The 18,333-nt window shown below is 36.8% G+C and overlaps 1 protein-coding gene across 1 annotated transcript; it reads right to left on the minus strand.

Annotated features, from left to right (window-relative positions):
• Nucleotides 1-6,777: 6,777 nt before the first annotated feature.
• Nucleotides 6,778-18,329, minus strand: LOC110445959 (caspase-3-like). The gene is made up of 6 exons (XM_021490863.1): nucleotides 18,230-18,329; nucleotides 15,590-15,665; nucleotides 14,804-15,078; nucleotides 13,695-13,876; nucleotides 11,916-12,096; nucleotides 6,778-9,099 (listed from the first exon to the last, which is right to left on the minus strand). The coding sequence occupies exons 1-6, from the start codon at nucleotides 18,243-18,245 to the stop codon at nucleotides 8,864-8,866; spliced, it is 966 nt and encodes a 321-aa protein (XP_021346538.1). The 5' UTR covers nucleotides 18,246-18,329; the 3' UTR covers nucleotides 6,778-8,863.
• Nucleotides 18,330-18,333: the final 4 nt, after the last annotated feature.

Consider the following 18,333-nt stretch of genomic DNA (forward strand, 5'->3'; position numbering starts at 1 on the left):
ATAGACCGATGTCTTTCAAATAGTTAAATTATGCCTTCGAGTCCACGGAACTGAAAAGAGTTTTCATGTCCGGGACTCGAAAGTAGCTATCACGAATGTGTTTAAAATCGAAACATTCTATTAAAAAATGTTCCACTGTAAATGGAGTGTCACATGCGTGGCATGAAGGTGGATCTTCTCGTTTAAAAAGGTACGAATGAGTAGGATATGTGTAGGTACGAATGAGTAGGATATGTGTGCCCAGTACGGAGCCGAGCGAGGACAACTTCCTCTCTACGATCTTTCCGACTGGGAATAGATGTTTTAAGTTTCGGTTGTCCTTTAAAAAGTTGCTGTCATTCATTTTGAGTGGCTGTACGAATAATAGGTTTAAAATCTGTGTATGGTAGTTTGATATTTGTTTGTTTGAGATTTAATGCATTTTTTGCTTCCCTGTCAACAAATACGTTGCCTTTAATTCCGACATGGCTCGGAATCCATAGTAAAGTTATTTTAGACTTTTTTAAGATACGAGATATTCGAAGAGCAAGGTTTTGTGCGAGTGTGTTTTTAGGATCTCGTAACTGTAGACTCTGTAGGACAGATAGAGAGTCTGAACAAATGATTGCCTTTTTAATGTGGTGTTCATAGATATGGTCGAGGGCCAAACCAATGGCGCAAGCTTCGGCAGAAAAGTGGAGGCGCCGTCTGGAAGTCGAGCTGAAGTGAAAGAATTAGCAGTACATCAGGCTGCTGCCTCTTTCGCACCTTCTTTGGAACCATCGGTGTAAAGTTGTGTATGAGAAGGGTATTTCGAAATGCATTCCCGAAAGGAGGATTTGTTTTCTTCGGGCATAATACTTGATTTCCCTCGCTCATGTAATGTAAAGTTAAAATCAGGTGTTTGAGTAGTCCACGAGGGAACATCAGATATATTAAATTCAGCTATGTCAGTCAACTTTATGTTGAGTTCTTGCAGGAAATTTGAAATTCGGATACCAAATGTTGGCAGAAGTTTTGGATTTTGTGTAAATATGTTTTGGTATTTTGGGTTGAATACTTCAAATACGTCCTCCAAAAAAGTATCTTGGATAAATATATTCTCTCCAGCTGTTTCTTTTGTCAATTTTAATTGCCCGTCGAATTTTAAAATCAATGTAGTTTGAAGCAGTTGAACAATTCAAGTAGCGTCTTAGAGCAGGTGCCCGATTACTGCGTGTTTTAAAAGATTCTTCTGATAAAAGGAACTTCGTAGGTTTTCGAGCGGATTTTGGAATTGTCTTGTGGCCAATAGAAGTGAGTGTTTCAGTAAAAGTTTTGATTGGGTCGTCGAGGTTTGTAAATTGTTCTGTGGTAAGCGTCTCATTGCACATGTGTTGGAATTGGACCCAATCTGCTATGTGCACATTCCCCCATCGAGGTAGAGGATCATTAAGAGGAGTCCCAATATTCTTCAGAAAAATTGGGAAGTGGTCACTCCCACAAAGATCATTATTTACCTTCCAGTCATAATCAAGTAGAATGGAAGGATGGCATAATGATAGATCAATGTGGATACGAGAGCCTGTAGCAGAGTGTAGATAGGTCTGTGTTTGGAGAGCCCCACATGCTATTATGACCATTAAAATCACAGAGGATTATGTGTTGGAAGCAGCTGGGAGACGATGCTATTGAGTTGCTCACAAGTGAAAACAATAATCGGAGGGAGGTAAAATGAACAGACGGTTATTTGTCTGTGTAATGTTGCACAGACAGCAACAGCCTGTAAATTTGTGTTTAACTTGATCATTCTGTGAGGAATATTTTTATCGACAGCTTCAGCTGCGCCCCCTGCCGCTCTGCTACCTACAGTTGGAATGTTAGTGTAGAGTGAGAAATTTCTAAGAGTGATTGGGTTTTTGAGCATGATTTCTTGTAAACATGAAATGGCGGGTCTAAATTATTTTGATAGATTCTGAAATTCTTCTATATTTGCCTTTAATCCCCGGATGTTCCATTGGATAATTATATTGTTCATTTTTTGCTATTTTGGCTGGATTTCGATGGAGTCGAAGCACGAAGCGTTGAGGCATTCGTCTCCATCCCATCATCGAAATCCAGTAGGACATTAAACCTGTTTGTCGGGTCCTCTGATTATTTGCCATAGGTGACATTCAGATCGGGCCTATCAGATTTGCCCCCGGCTATTAAAAAAAATAAGGTCTGTTGGTTGGTGACGTTGGCTCTGACCTCAGTTGGGATCGAGATACAGCGGAAAGTGATCTAGAATCTGTTCGGGTCATACATATATTGGTGAGTATGCATAAATATAATTTTGTTTTCTTGTTTCGAAAAAGAAGAATCTCCAAAGAGAAGTATATGCAAATTGAGAGGCATAATGTATTCATTTAGTTTACGATAAAGCTTAATGTTTTGTTCAATATACTTATCACAGGTAGAAAAGAAATGATGGGTGTCTTCGATAGGAAAGCCACAAGTACTGGATTGTTTCTTAATTTTGTATGAAAATGTTGTTTTTCTATCACCGTATAAAAAGTAATTTGTTACCTGAGGCAAATATTATATTGTCTCGAATAGCGTTTCTGAATGATGAAAATGTATTACTACGTCTAATAATAAAGACTTGTGTTTTTATCTCGTCTATTATTTTCCAATTTAAGATTAATACTTATTGGGGTAATGCTTCTTGTTTCTAAGTGATAAACGTATCAGAAGCTTTGTCATGACTTAGCAGACGAGCTGCATCTTTATTAAATTCATCATTCAGTGAGCTGCATGTATACTAAGTTCATCATTCAGTGAGCTGCATGTATACTAAGTTCATCATTCAGTGAGCTGCATGTGTACTAAGTTCATCATCCATTGAGCTGCTTGTATACTAAGTTCATCATCCAGTGAGCTGCATGTATACTAAGTTCATCATCCAGTGAGCTGCATGTATACTAAGTTCATCATCCAGTGAGTTGCATCTGTTCTCAATTCATCATCAAGTAATACAACCTTACAATTGATGACATTTCTTTCATCGTTTTTAAACAATTTGACCATTTGAAACAGGATTAACCCTTTAATCCATAAAAATGGCAAAACAAATAACTAAAATCTTGTACACACTGAAAAGTTTATTACTTAATGAATACATGTGATTGCATAAGATAACAAACATTAATAACAAACAAGAGGCCCAATGGGCTTGCATCGCTCACCATGATACACAATGCAGGGTAAATAATTTGGGGCGGGTCAGATCTGAGGCCTGCAGACATTTTGTAAAAATATATTTCCCTATATATCTCTGGCTCAGTCTTTCTGGTCCCAAGGAAGATTCATAGGAAATCTGGTGGAGATATGTCGTGTGTTTATGGTTAAAGGGTTTCAGTCTCCATCCTTTCCATGTATTGACCTTAGGATAAAACCCTTAGGGCAGGGCCTGATCTTGGAGTTTATCCTGTTTGTATTCTGATCTCCATGCCCAGTAAGTATATAAAATTGTTACATTATGGGATCTCAACCATTTCCAAGTTATAACCCAAGGGCTATGAAATGTTTGAACTACTGGTCTAAATAATGTTTCAAAGTAATAATAATAATATTCGTAAACCTTTAAAACCTCTATAGCCTATGTTTACCTTTGACCCGGGCCAGTGATCTAGTTGACCTTTGACCTAAACAAAATCAAAAAAAAAATGTTTGCACTGCTGGATTTCATATCATACCCAAATATCATGGCTCTGCACCTTAAGTTTCTTCAAAACAGGTGGCTGCAAATTTTCAACATATTTGACCCGGAGACCCTGAAAGTAGATCAAGGTCATTGATATTAGAAAACTTTCATTACACTCCATTAAAGTTACTTACTGGAAAAATATCCGGAGCTTGGTCATAAAAGAACAAAAGAAGAAGATCCTGGCCTGCATTCAAAGTCAAAGTCGTACATTTAATATATACCCAAGTATCACGCCTATATACATCCAGTTTTCTATCATAGAAATTTCAGGGGTTACGCTCATTTATATTCTCTGTACCCTAGGAATATGTAATAGGAAAATTGAAGGCTAGCTATTTGATTGGTTCCAGGTAAAAAAAAAAAAGGCTGATACCTGTATTTTGAAGATGACAGAGGAACAACACTCAACTCCAAAGCCAATACGTTTTACCATTACAATGCCACAGGATTTTTGATGTACATCAAAGGATCAAACTAATTATCTTAAATTATCCACAAAGTGGAGCTTTCAATTTTGTCAGGACATATTCCAGGGGTGCAGATAACATAAGCGAGTGTGACCCTGGAATTGCATGGTTACCAGTTTTCCGTCGCAGTACTCAATATGATTGGCATGCAACAAAACATGATAAATACAGAATAAAATGGAAGAGAAACATAATATTTCATGTTTATGATATCTTAAAACATTTTACAGTCAGTTATTGTGAGAAGTTCTCACATAAGTTTAACGCAAACTTTAATCATAAATTACATAACATAATAAAAATGAATTATGGTTACAATATTTTATTCCTGAGCTTGTCACTTTCCCAAACTGTCCAGTTTAAGTACATTAATGTATATGCATGGAGTGTTGATAGTATAAAGTGTTGATGTTGCTATGGATCTATACCTCTCTATTTATAAAGTGTTGTTGGTTGCTATGGACCCATACTCTCTATGTTTACAGTGTTGACGGTTGCTATGGATCCATACCTCTCTATGTATAAAATGTTGATGGTTGCTATGGACCCATACTCTCTATGTTTACAGTGTTGATGGTTTATATGGATCCATATTCTCTATTTATAAAGTGTTGTTGGTTTCTATGGACCCATACTCTCTATGTTTACAGTGTTGATGGTTGCTATGGATCAATATTATCTGTGTATAAAGTGTTGATGGTTCCTATAGACCCATACTCTCTATGTTTACAGTGTTGATGGTTGATATAGACCCTTACTCTCTGTGTTTACAGTGTTGATGGTTTCTATGGATCCATACTCTCTATGTTTAAAATTTTGATGGTTGCTATGGACCCATACTCTCTATGTTTAAAATGTTGATGGTTGCTATGGACCCATACCCTCTATGTTTACAGTGTTGATGGTTGCTATGGATCCATACCTCTCTATGTATAAAATGTTGATGGTTGCTATGGACCCATACTCTCCATGTTTACAGTGTTGATGGTTGCTATGGATCCATACCTCTCTATGTATAAAATGTTGATGGTTGCTATAGACCGATACTCTCTGTGTTTACAGTGTTGATGGTTTCTATGGATCCATATTCTCTGTGTATAAAGTGTTGATGGTTGCTATGGACCCATACTCTCTATGTTTACAGTGTTGATGGTTGATATGGATCCATACCACTCAATGTATAAAATGTTGATGGTTGCTATAGACCCATACTCTGTGTTTACAGTGTTGATGGTTGCTATGGACCCATACCCTCTATGTTTACAGTGTTGATGGTTGCTATAGATCCATATTCTCTGTGTATAAAGAGTTGATGGTTGCTATGGACCCATACCCTCTATGTTTACAGTGTTGATGGTTGCTATAGATCCATATTCTCTGTGTATAAAGAGTTGATGGTTGCTATGGACCCATACTCCCTATGTTTACAGTGTTGATGGTTTCTATGGATCCATACTCTCTATGTTAACAGTGTTGAGGGTTGCTATGGATCCATACTTTCTATGTTTACAGTGTTGAGGGTTGCTATGGATCCATACTTTCTATGTTTACAGTGTTGAGGGTTGATATGGACCAATACTCTCTATGTTTACAGTGTTAATGGTTGCTATAGTCCCATTCTCTCTGTGTTTACAGTGTTGATGGTTTCTATGGATCCATACTCTCTATGTTAACAGTGTTGAGGGTTGCTATGGATCCATACTCTCTATGTTAACAGTGTTGAGGGTTGCTATGGATCCATACTCTCTATGTTAACAGTGTTGAGGGTTGCTATGGATCCATACTTTCTATGTTTACAGTGTTGAGGGTTGCTATGGATCCATACTCTCTATGTTAACAGTGTTGAGGGTTGCTATGGATCCATACTCTCTATGTTAACAGTGTTGAGGGTTGCTATGGATCCATACTCTCTATGTTAACAGTGTTGAGGGTTGCTATGGATCCCATACTCTCTATGTTTACAGTGTTAATGGTTTCTATGGATCCATATTCTCTATTTATAAAGTGTTGAAGGTTGCTATTGCTCTATACCTCTCTATTTATAAAGTGTTGATGGTTGCTATGGATCCATATTCTCTATGTTTACAGTGTTGAGGGTTGCTATGGATCCATACTTTCTATGTTTACAGTGTTGAGGGTTGATATGGACCAATACTCTCTATGTTTACAGTGTTAATGGTTGCTATAGTCCCATTCTCTCTGTGTTTACAGTGTTGATGGTTGCTATAGATCCATATTCTCTGTGTATAAAGAGTTGATGGTTGCTATGGACCCATACCCTCTATGTTTACAGTGTTGATGGTTTCTATGGATCCATACTCTCTATGTTAACAGTGTTGAGGGTTGCTATGGATCCATACTCTCTATGTATACAGTGTTGATGGTTATGTTTTCAGTGTTGATGGTTGCTATGGATCCATATTCTCTATGTTTACAGTGTTGAGGGTTGCTATGGATAAGTGTTGATGGTTGCTATGGACCCATACTCCCTATGTTTACAGTGTTGATGGTTGATATGGACCCATATTCTCTATGTTTACAGTGTTGATGGTTGCTATAGATCCATATTCTCTATGTGTGTTCATGGTTACTATGGACCCATACTCAGATTGATTGTTTTTATTCCTTGTGTAAGACACATTGGAGAGTAGACATACAAATAGTACAGTGTATTACAAATTTACAATGATACATGTATACAATAATAGTCCAATGCAATATGATGCATATTGTATAATGGTATACGTGATAACTCATTAATTGTGCAGTACGACAAAATGATATATATCATAAGAGACAGCATTTTACACTGAAATACACCAACATCATAAGGTTCCGATACAGGGAAATCATAACAATAGTATATTACAATGATAATAATACAATGATAACTTTCAATGACGTACGTTACAGGTAATGATAACAGGATTTAATAAAGTTACATACATTGTATCGCACATATGTACGAATAAATACACTCTAGTAGAACAGCAAAGAACAATAAAATACTCTGCCATAGTGTAATAAATATGATGTTACACCTGACGTTAGTGACAGTGATATTACAATATAGAAAATACTCGTTGATGTTTCGACGTTGTTAATTATGATTAATTTACCATATATTTTATATCACATAGGAAAGGTAATGAACGGGCACAATCATCTTTTTTTTTACACAATACACATAGTACAAGTATCTTATCAAATATGGTATACTGAAATGTACATTTGCAGGAAGAATGGGATAAAATATTATACAGTGCTATTACAACGTTTTAAATTAAAAAACAGGAATTTTCCTAATTTATTCAATTCCTTAATGTTTTCAGTAATAATTAACTGAATCAATGTAAAAACACTTCGTCGTTTGTAATAAAAAGGCTTAATAAACTCGCACCTTAAGTCGTTATAAAAGTTACACTTTAATATGAAATTCATCTTCAATATCATTAGAGTTACATAAGTTACCAAATCTCTGATCTCTAGAAAGATTTCTATATATTCCCTGTTCAATATTTAAATTATGAGAGCTAAGTCTAAAGCGAGCTAAAGTCTTTTTATATGAGTTATTTAATGTTTTATTAAATATGATTGCACAGAAAAATTATCTATTAGATGTTGATAAAGGAATCCTTTCGGAGTTGATTGGATATTAGTTAATATTTCCTGCCGGTAAAGGTCGAAAAGTCTTTGCTCAATGATTGTATAGATATTTCTATCATTGCTTACATTTTCCCAAAGGTAAGTTAATTCCAATTTGTTGAGTTCAGTGCGGATATCTAAAATGCAATTATCATTTGACAAAATTCTTTCCTCGTAACATGTTTTTAAAATGCAATTATTCGGAATTTTTAGTTTTAACCAATATTTAAAAAAAAAACAGTTTTCTATCTATGTTTACAATGTTGATGGTTGCTATGGACCCATATTCTCTGTGTTTACATTGTTGATGGTTGCTATAGATCCATACTTTCTATGTATAAAGTGTCGATAATTGATATGGACCCAAACTCTCTACGTTTACAGTGTTGATGGTTGCTACGGATCCATACTCTCTATGTTTACAGTGTTGATGGTTGCTATGGACCCATACTCTCTATGTTTACAGTGTCGATGGTTGCTATGGATCCATACTTTCTATGTTTACAGTGTTGAGGGTTGCTATGGATCCATACGCTCTATGTTTATAGTGTTGATGCTTGCTATGGATCCATACTTTCTATGTTTACAGTGTTGAGGGTTGCTATGGATCCATACTTTCTATGTTTATAGTGTTGAGGGTTGCTATGGATCCATATTCTCTATGTTTACAGTGTTGAGGGTTGCTATGGATCCATACTCTCTATGTTAACAGTGTTGAGGGTTGCTATGGATCCATACTTTCTATGTTTACAGTGTTGAGGGTTGCTATGGATCCATATTCTCTGTGAATACAGTGTTGATAGTTGCCATAGATCCATACAGTGTTGATCATAATGGTTGCTATGGATCCATACTCTCTATGTATACAGTGTTGATGGTTGCTATAGATCCATACTTTCTATTTATGAAGTGTTGATGGTTGCTATAGATCCATACTTTCTATTTATAAAGTGTTGAGGGTTGGTATGGTTCCATACTTTCTATGTATGAAATTGTATGTGTAATTCCTCTTGTCCTTGTGTCCTTTCTGTGTAAGTATGCTGACTCAGCACCCTTTCTTCAACAACAGCTTTTTGGTAAGCATTGAAGTAAAGCAGGGCATCTGTGTCACACTGATTCGGCTTCTTTCTCCATGCCCGTTGGAAAAATTGAAGGCCATCTTTCTGTTAACTTTTGTGAGAACATCAAGAAATTCATCAGTTTCCTCCATATTGGACATCACTTCAGACAGACACTGTATGAAGGGAGATCCGGTCTGTGTGTTCCTGATGGATGTCTTTCCTGTAATTATATTGGTTAAGTATAAATGGTATTTTGTGTACAGCTCTAGTTTGCTTGATCAAATTGCATAAAAATAGGATTTTCACTAATGGTGGTCCAGTGTCTTATGTGGACAGACGTTATATAGACTTCTATTATTGGTAAACTGCTCTACTTTGATGTAGGTGCAACTGAAAAAACTGATCTCTGAAAAGGTGCTTCATTTTATCAACATATACCAACTTTGTTTGCAGGGGGTATGATACCCAAATTACAAATCCCTTCCTTCAAGCACATCGACATATACTGTTCTTTCCCTGTGCAAAAAACACCCCCAGAATTATCCAACAAACAGTTAAATAGGAGTTGCGGTTACAAAGTTTCTGGAGCAGAAGTTTAAGTTTCAAGGGCTATAACTCCAAAGGAAGGGTCAAATCACAGATTCCTTATTTATTCACATCTACATATAATGAACCTTTCCTGTGCCAAGAATTGATTATTTTTCGAACTTTTTCAAATCCCAAGTTATATTTTTACCATAATATACTTACATATGCTGATTATATCTATTCTACCATGTAAAGTTAAACGAAGGTCTTTTTCGTGTGTACCTAAGTGTCTACACGCCTATGATAAGCCAGATGACCAAGTTAATGTAATTATTTAAATTTTGGCGTTCTTTTGCATGCACTAATGTCTTCATTTCACAAAAAAAATGCACATGTTTATGGTTTCTGACCCTGCAACCTGGGAATATATTTATATTTAGAAAGAATTTTTCATATTCCATTTAGAACATATGATAAACTGACATTATATGCTTTATACCAGATGCTCATTTCAATCAAATCCACCAATCTATCAACATCAATTGTCAACACATGAAATCAGCATTTGACAGATTAAAAACACTATATCAAGTCACCTTCTCAGTAAATTTAGCAGAACTTTCTGACTTTGCACTTGACAGGTTTTAAGTAAATCTATAGGTAATTAAATAGAAATGTTTTAGTTTGTCTACTAGAAAATCTTCAAATACCTACTAAATTAAATGTATGCAGCCTCATTTGACAAAGGAAACCAGTCCCACGGCTCACTTGTTTACATATGCAGGGGAGATTTTTATCAAAAAAGAGTGCTGCACATGCACGGTCTATTGTCCAATAATAAATGGTTATTAACCAACTTAAAGTGTCGTTACATTGCAAACATGGTGGAATTAGATATAGCACATGTTTATGTTTTTATCAAACAAGGGTGAGTGGAGGTGGACATTTATGAGACAATATCGGATTAACATAATTAAGCTTTCATAGGAACCTGTACAGGTAAATTCTGGGTAAGTCAGGGGAGGCGACAGTATGAGTCACCACTTGATACAACATGCAGCTGTGTACCTGAGTCACCACTTAATACAACATGTAGCTGTGTAACTGAGTCACCACTTATTACAACATGTAGCTGTGTACCTGAGTCACCACTTAATGCAACATGTAGCTGTGTACCTGAGTCACCACTTAATACAACATGTAGCTGTGAACCTGAGTCACCACTTAATACAACGTGTAGTTGTGTACCTGGGTCACCACTAAATACAACATGTAGCTGTGTACCTGAGTCACCACTTAAACAAACTTTTAGATATGTACCTGAGTCACCACTTAATACAACTTGTAGCTGTGTACCTGATTCACCACTTAATACAAGATGTAACGGTGTACCTGAGTCACTACTTAATAAAACTTTTAGCCATGTACCTGAGTCACCACTTAATACAACATGTAGCTGGGAACCTGAGTCACCACTTAATAAAACTTTTAGCTGTGTACCTGAGTCACCACTTAATACAACATGTAGCTGTGCACCTGAGTCACCACTTAATAAAACTTTTAGCTGTGTACCTGAGTCACCACTTAAAACAAGATGTAACGGCGTACCTGAGTCACCACTTAATACAAAATGTAGCTGTGTCCCTGAGTCACCACTTAATACAACATGTATCTGGGTACCTGAGTCCCCACTTAATACAACATGTAGCTGTGCAACTGAGTCGCCACTTAATACAACACGTAGCTGTGTACTTGAGTCAACACTTAATACAACATGTAGCTGAGTACCTGAGTCACCACTTGATACAACATGTAGCTGTGTAACTGAGTCACCACTTATTACAACATGTAGCTGTGTACCTGAGTTACCACTTAATACAAAATGTAGCTGTGTCCCTGAGTCACCACTTAATACAACATGTATCTGGGTACCTGAGTCCCCACTTAATACAACATGTAGCTGTGCAACTGAGTCGCCACTTAATACAACACGTAGCTGTGTACCTGAGTGACCACTTAATACAACATGTAGCTGGGGACCTGAGTCACCACTTAATACAACACGTAGCTGTGTTCCTGAGTCACCACTTGATACAACATGTAGCTGTGTAACTGAGTCACCACTTATTACAACATGTAGCTGTGTACCTGAGTTACCACTTAATACAACATGTAGCTGTGCAACTGAGTCGCCACTTAATACAACACGTAGCTGTGTACCTGAGACACCACTTAATTCAACATGTAGCTGGGTACCTGAGTCCCCACTTAATACAACATGTAGCTGGGGACCTGAGTCACCACTTAATACAACACGTAGCTGTGTTCCTGAGTCACCACTTGATACAACATGTAGCTGTGTACCTGAGTTACCACTTAATACAACAAGTAGCTGTGTACCTGAGTCACCACTTAATACAACATGTAGCTGTGCAACTGAGTCACCACTTAATACAACACGTAGCTGTGTACCTGAGTCACCACTTAATACAACATGTAGCTGGGTACCTGGACTTGTAGCTTGGACAAGGAGAAAATCCATGTCGGTGGGAAGGCGGACATTTTGATACATGTTCTCCTGCTGTGTAAGATGTGCAAGATACTCCTCAGTTTCCCCCGCAGCGTCTGACAGCACTCTGTCATTAACGTCGACTATCACACCTTGATCCGATTGAAGCCCCCGACAAGCCTGTAGAGAAAACCAGGATTTATACATATCACATTACTTTAAATAAAGGTATCAATCAATTGTATATAAAGCTTGTGTCATTATAGATGTGCTCCAATACCAGGAATAAATATGAACCATATTTGATAATTAAAGCCCAAAAAATTATCCCCTTAAATACATAGTTTCAGTTCCCAAGAAATTTCCCAGTAAAACCATGCACACTCCCCATTTTCCACCTGGCTTTCTCATCATACTTAACCGTTCCACCCCTATGTAACTTTAATAGACTCTACCATGCATTGATATGGATATAAGTCCATTATGGTATACAGTGGTGAAAGGGTTAAGTTAAATATATTTGGTCAGATGACACTGAATAGTTTCTGTTGGAGTAAATCGTAACACGATGTAATATTGCACTTGACCTGGTGATCATCAACCCTCCAACGGTCAAAGTATGGAGCCTAATAGTTGGTTCGAGCAAAGCTGGTTTGACAAAGGGGAAAGAAAAAGTGATTTATGCTATGTACCAACTTTGGTATTAAATATTGATAAAGGGCCATAACACTGTAAGAATTAGGGCAGAAGCCCTTATTGTATTACGTATTCTTACACGATTCGTTTGCATCGTGTGTTTTGATTGGATACGGACCATGTTCTAATCTGCGATAGAATCATGATCAATCGTGTTAAGCTCCTCCCACTGCACTTAAGCCACGCCCCGTTTCAAACCAAAACAGTATGGCGTCAAGCTCGCCTCTTAGCGAAATCCCGCTAATAAGGCTAGCAGGCAACAGAACAGAAAGTAAACGACCAATGAAATGTATTTGTCGAATGAATTAAAAAGTAAAAAGTACTCATTCCTTGGTCTTACCTCCATTTATTACTGAAACGTTCATTCCATCCTTGTGAAGGCATATATTTAGATCCCAAATCAAATGAAACATTTCACATGTGTCGTATGCATTTACACAGAACTCTTCACAAATCTATACAAATAATCGCCAGTATAGCCACTCAAAACAACGTACTATCCCCTAAATAGTCCATCATTCCAATAGGTACACATATTACTCATATACTAAGTTTGGTAATTGCAACAGAGTGTAGAAGATATACTCAGACTGACAGTCCAAGCATAAATCTACAGGCTCCTCCGGTATTTCAACTCATTCATTATTATAAATATCACTCATGGTAACTAATGTGTCGTAAGTCTTGAAAATCACTTTCTCCCACAACTACTACTATAGATTTCCTCACTCACAACTCACTAGGCAAACCTGCTAGGAGTTGGTAAACGTTGTTGGTTATCCACAAGTGGGAAACACCCTGAACGTTATAATTGGTCAATCTTCTTATTATGACTCTGAGTTACAATGCTTTGCAATGTGGGAGGAAAATGTCCACAAACTCATGATGGTTGATTATCATGTTTACAGAACTTTCCTTAGTTAATTTTTGCCAGTAAACCTTGTGTCTCTATGAAATTTGAAAACGAGTTAGATAAACATGATAACCAACCATCACTCATTTGGGAACCGCTACATGGCTGTATCTGGTGGAGAAGCACCATATACCATAAGGATTCAGTAAACTGGACCATGAGTATATACCTGAATGATGAAGAGCTTCGGCTTCCCAATAAGACTTTTACAGTTTTGAGCGTTCACTGTAGCCATTAGGTGTTCAGTTTTGAGGACAGGAGATTTGTCTGTTGCCCAGATACCATCTTGATCCCCATGTGACAAAACCACACACGCAAAACAGCTGTATGAGCCATGGTCTTCACTCGCAACTGGAAAGCAAAAGTAAATGGCTGTGAAGTAAAATTTCACAATCAGATATTAAAGAAGGACTTAGAAGGTGTCAGTACCCAGCAAAACAGATCACCGAACAAATCATTTTATCGTTTAATTAAAAGTTCATTGGATGAATTATATTCCTTTATGGTTGCATATTGTACGAAAAGAATAGTATCGACGGGTGTTCTTTACCAATGAAATAGAGCTCATGTGTGATATATCTATACAGCACTCTGACCTCACTGACTAGCGGTTCTGGTTTTTTGCAAATGTCAGCACCCAAATAGGATCATGACTTGAATTTTGCAATACCTTACGATTCAAATGAATAGTTTTTGTCGACATTTTTACATGTTGCTATGAAACTTTGGAATTTGATATGTAAAGAAGTACATAATCACGAGGCCTGTAATATTAGGCCAGTTATAATTAAAACTCTGATGAACCTCGGCCCGTATTCATGAAACCGTTCTCATGCCCAAGCATGGATTCTGTGCTCAAACCAGCTTTCTTGTAACTCGCTTAAATCATGTCAAACGATCAAAAAGTCAATTGTAAACATTGAAAACAGTATTGGGCTTGAAGTATCTTAACATTTGTTTTTCCAAATCCTTGACATAACAAGATTTTTTTTAATAATTTATAAGTGGAACAAGAAATTAGGCTTGAGCACAAAATCCATGCGTGAGCATGAGAACGGTTTCATGAATACAGGCCCAGGTGTTCACACTGAATAGTACATACCTACTGCTTAAACTAACAGGTTGGTGAGTTACGATAACATTCTAGGTATTAAATAATACTGGAATCACTTATGTCATGAGAGCTAGCTTCAACATGTTTTGCATAAAATAATCATCTGTTATCCCAAAAAAGTTTTGTAGACGTTTTCATTAAAACAATGTAAACTGACATACTACCTCCTTTGAGCTTTTCCATGATATCATCATGAGTACAGTCGTTAAACAACGTTGGTTCAAACCCCAAATCACAGAATCTTTGGTACATAGTGGAAGCATCTTGGTCGCTACCGACTCGATCAGGCATCCCATTATTGAAGTTGATGTTGTTGAAGATGAGAACTTTGCCCTTGTGCGGGAATCGCTCTGTGTCTATTTCATAAGTGTCCCTGGTCAGGTCAGAAACTGTCATTCTGACTTCTGTTCCATTTTCTGGTGCAGGAGACACCTGTTGACTGCAGTAATCATACAAGAAATGGAAGTCACATATATTTCCTTAGATTAACAACCTGATTAAAACCAGATCTTTAATTTAACTCTGATACTCTACGTTCCAGTGACTGGAACATAGAGTGGAATGAAAGATCTGGTTATAATCAGATTGTAAGATATTATATTCAAACATGAAATATAAAAAAGTTAACATTAAATCTGTTATTGAAAATTGAAATATTGAAATTCATGACTGGTACCAAGGCAATTTACCACAGGTACTGATGTGAAAGGAACAGAAAGTTTACTAGGAAATTGTAACTTCACTGATTAAGAACTCAAATAAAACTTTCAGCATGAATTAATTTTTTATCTAAAGTACTATGATAAAACCACATTTTCGTCTATAAATTCAGTAATTTGAACTATTTCTGCATACCACCTCTTCCCTAATCAACTATTCTACCAGTTAAATAATTCAAAAACCATTCATTAAGTAGACTTTATCATTACAGTAGTGAAGATGCTACCTACCTTGAGCGTACAGCATCTATCTGATCTGGTTTGTTGCCCCGAGCGTCAGACTGGTCCTCACCAACTGTCTTCTTTCCTAATAAAAAATCAAATATTTATTTCAAAGATGATCTAAAATTATGCATGATATGTTTATAAATTATTTTGGAGAAGCATTGTGTTTTTACTTGCTTGATGTATAGGACAAAACCACATGACATGTGAGGTTTGGTTTTCCAGAAACGGGTCACCATCTATTTCAGTGACAACGATTTAAACACTTTCCAGGTCAGTTAAAAATCTTCAGAAAGCCTAACCTGAAATACATTATAGATTCATCTATGTTGACAAAGCTGACTGACAAACTTACAACACAGGGCTGTTTCGAGATATGGAGTTTGATGAAGGCTATGGGAAATAATTTATATTTTGTGCGGATATGAATATTAACGTTGGTCAGTATATTGTCACAATCCCATATCTCACTTTGACAATGTAGTACTAATTTGATCATCCTCGATATCCAGGGGATACGCTCACTTTCGCTCTCTGCACCCCTGGAATATGTCATAGAAAATTGAAGGCTCAGTGTGCGCCACCTTGTTGTTGAGACAAGAAGACTAGTTCGATCCTTTGATAAACATCAAAAGAATCTCACAGTCACGAAACAGTAAAAATTGACAGGCTTTGAAGTCGGGCGTCTCTCCTTTGTAATTTTCAAAGACAAGGTATCAGCCGAGCGATTGGTCAGTTGTTTTTACCTGAGACCAATTAAACAGCTATCTTCATGCCTTCAGTTTTGCTATGACATATTTCAGGGGTGTAGAGAGCAAAAGCGAGTGTAACCCCTGGATATCGAGGATGTAATTTGATTTGACAATGGGACCATGCAAAGGGGGAGATACTGCTACATTTCAAATATAACATAAAAGAAATGGGGGGGATTTCTATCTATACATAATAGCAGAATGTGAAGAGAAACAAGAGATCCCAAAGGGATCTTGGCACCCACCTAGTTGTACCATCTTCATTAGTTCATTGTCAGATCAATCTTTTCTCTCCTTTCCTCTAATAAGTTTGATCGAGTCATGTTAACAGTAAATGCACCTTGAGGTAACTTTTGATCTTAACATAATACTGATGTGTATGAAAGCCAACCTTCAAAGTGAGTTGTCATTTCACATATTTACTAGTACAGTACTTAATGTGAAAGAAATAGAATCGATCATTGCAATATGAGAAAGATCTGTTTAGTTCTTCTTTTAATCCATTTTGTTTTTATGATCAGTCTCAAAATATAACATGCACAGCTAAAGACCAAGGGGAACCGACATATAAAATTTGAAAAAGACCCCTCAGGTGCTTCTTGAGAAATAGCGATAACAAACTTTCACTATCAAAATCCAAGATGGCTGCCTGTCGGCCATGTTGTTTATCTGATCAGTCTCAAAAGTTGCCCTGCACAGCTAAGGACCAAGGGGAACCTACATATAAAATTTGAGAAAGATCCCTCTGGTACTTCTTGAGAAATACCGATAACAAGAATTGCTAAGGACGGAAGACAGACGGTGGACGACGGACGAACGCAGGGTGATTTGATTAACCCACCCTCAGATGATGGTGGGCTTAATAGCATTAACCAAGATGAATAGTTATGATATTCTTGAACTTATTGATTTTAGTAGTTTTAAGTCACAGCTTAAGTCTTCTTAGTATTCAATATTATTAAAATCAATTTTATAAAAAAAAATGTGTTTGTGTTGTTTTTAAGCGATCATGCAGTGTCGCAAACGGCAGCTGTGAAAAGCTGACTCGATGCACTCGCACAGCTGCGTATTTTTCTAAAATGAAAAATATACCTAACACCAATGAAAGATATCAATTAAGTTGAGTTGATATTTTAAAATAACAATTATTATTTCAGCGTATAAATTAAAAAAAAAAAATAGGGTGAAACAACCTAGGGCGAACGGGATTTAGGGCAAAACAGAGACGTATATACTACACTCTGGCTTTATACGTCTAAATTATGGGCGAAACAACGCTTAGCGCCAACGGGATTTAGGGCGATAAACAACCCCCGTTGTAGGAGCAGGTGCNTAAAATTGAGACAGTCACGGTGTCTATATAGAAACCACAATTTCTGGTTCACTTTTTTTATAATATTTTGGACAATTTGTTCTCTAGATAGAAAGTTGTCCAATATAATACAAGATATTTGACACACACCTGAGGCATAATTATATTACCGTAACACGAAACAGAAAATGATCCTTCAGGTAATTTGGAAAGTTTCCTTTTGGGGCCAAACAAAATACTCTCTGTTTTTCCAAGATGTAAGGATAATTTGTTATCTGGTCGACAACGTACAAATCTAACGAGTCTTATAACAAAAAGTGCTAATAGAAACCTAAAAAACTTCAAATTATACTATATTAGCCATACAATGAAACAGAGCAAAGAACTCCCAATTTTGTTACGGCGAAACAACTCAGTGCGAAACGACTCGGGCGAACAGGACTTCAAGGGCGAAATTTAAAGACATGACACCGTTTTGGATGTCGTCGAGCCCTAAAATAAATCATTTGAGATATTTCCAAACCATTTCATCATGATCCGTGCAAGTTTCACTAACTACCATACTTCTTTTTTTTATCTTACCTCGCTTATCAGACATTTTAACAACAACGCAGTTCACCAACGTCCGTACACCAAACTATCAAAACGAAAGTACAATCCCAGTTAAAAGGGGAATTCCCTCCAAA

The sequence above is a fragment of the Mizuhopecten yessoensis genome, unplaced genomic scaffold (genome assembly GCF_002113885.1).
Source record: "Mizuhopecten yessoensis strain PY_sf001 unplaced genomic scaffold, ASM211388v2 scaffold2429, whole genome shotgun sequence".
In the NCBI taxonomy this organism is placed as follows: Eukaryota; Metazoa; Mollusca; class Bivalvia; order Pectinida; family Pectinidae; genus Mizuhopecten; species Mizuhopecten yessoensis.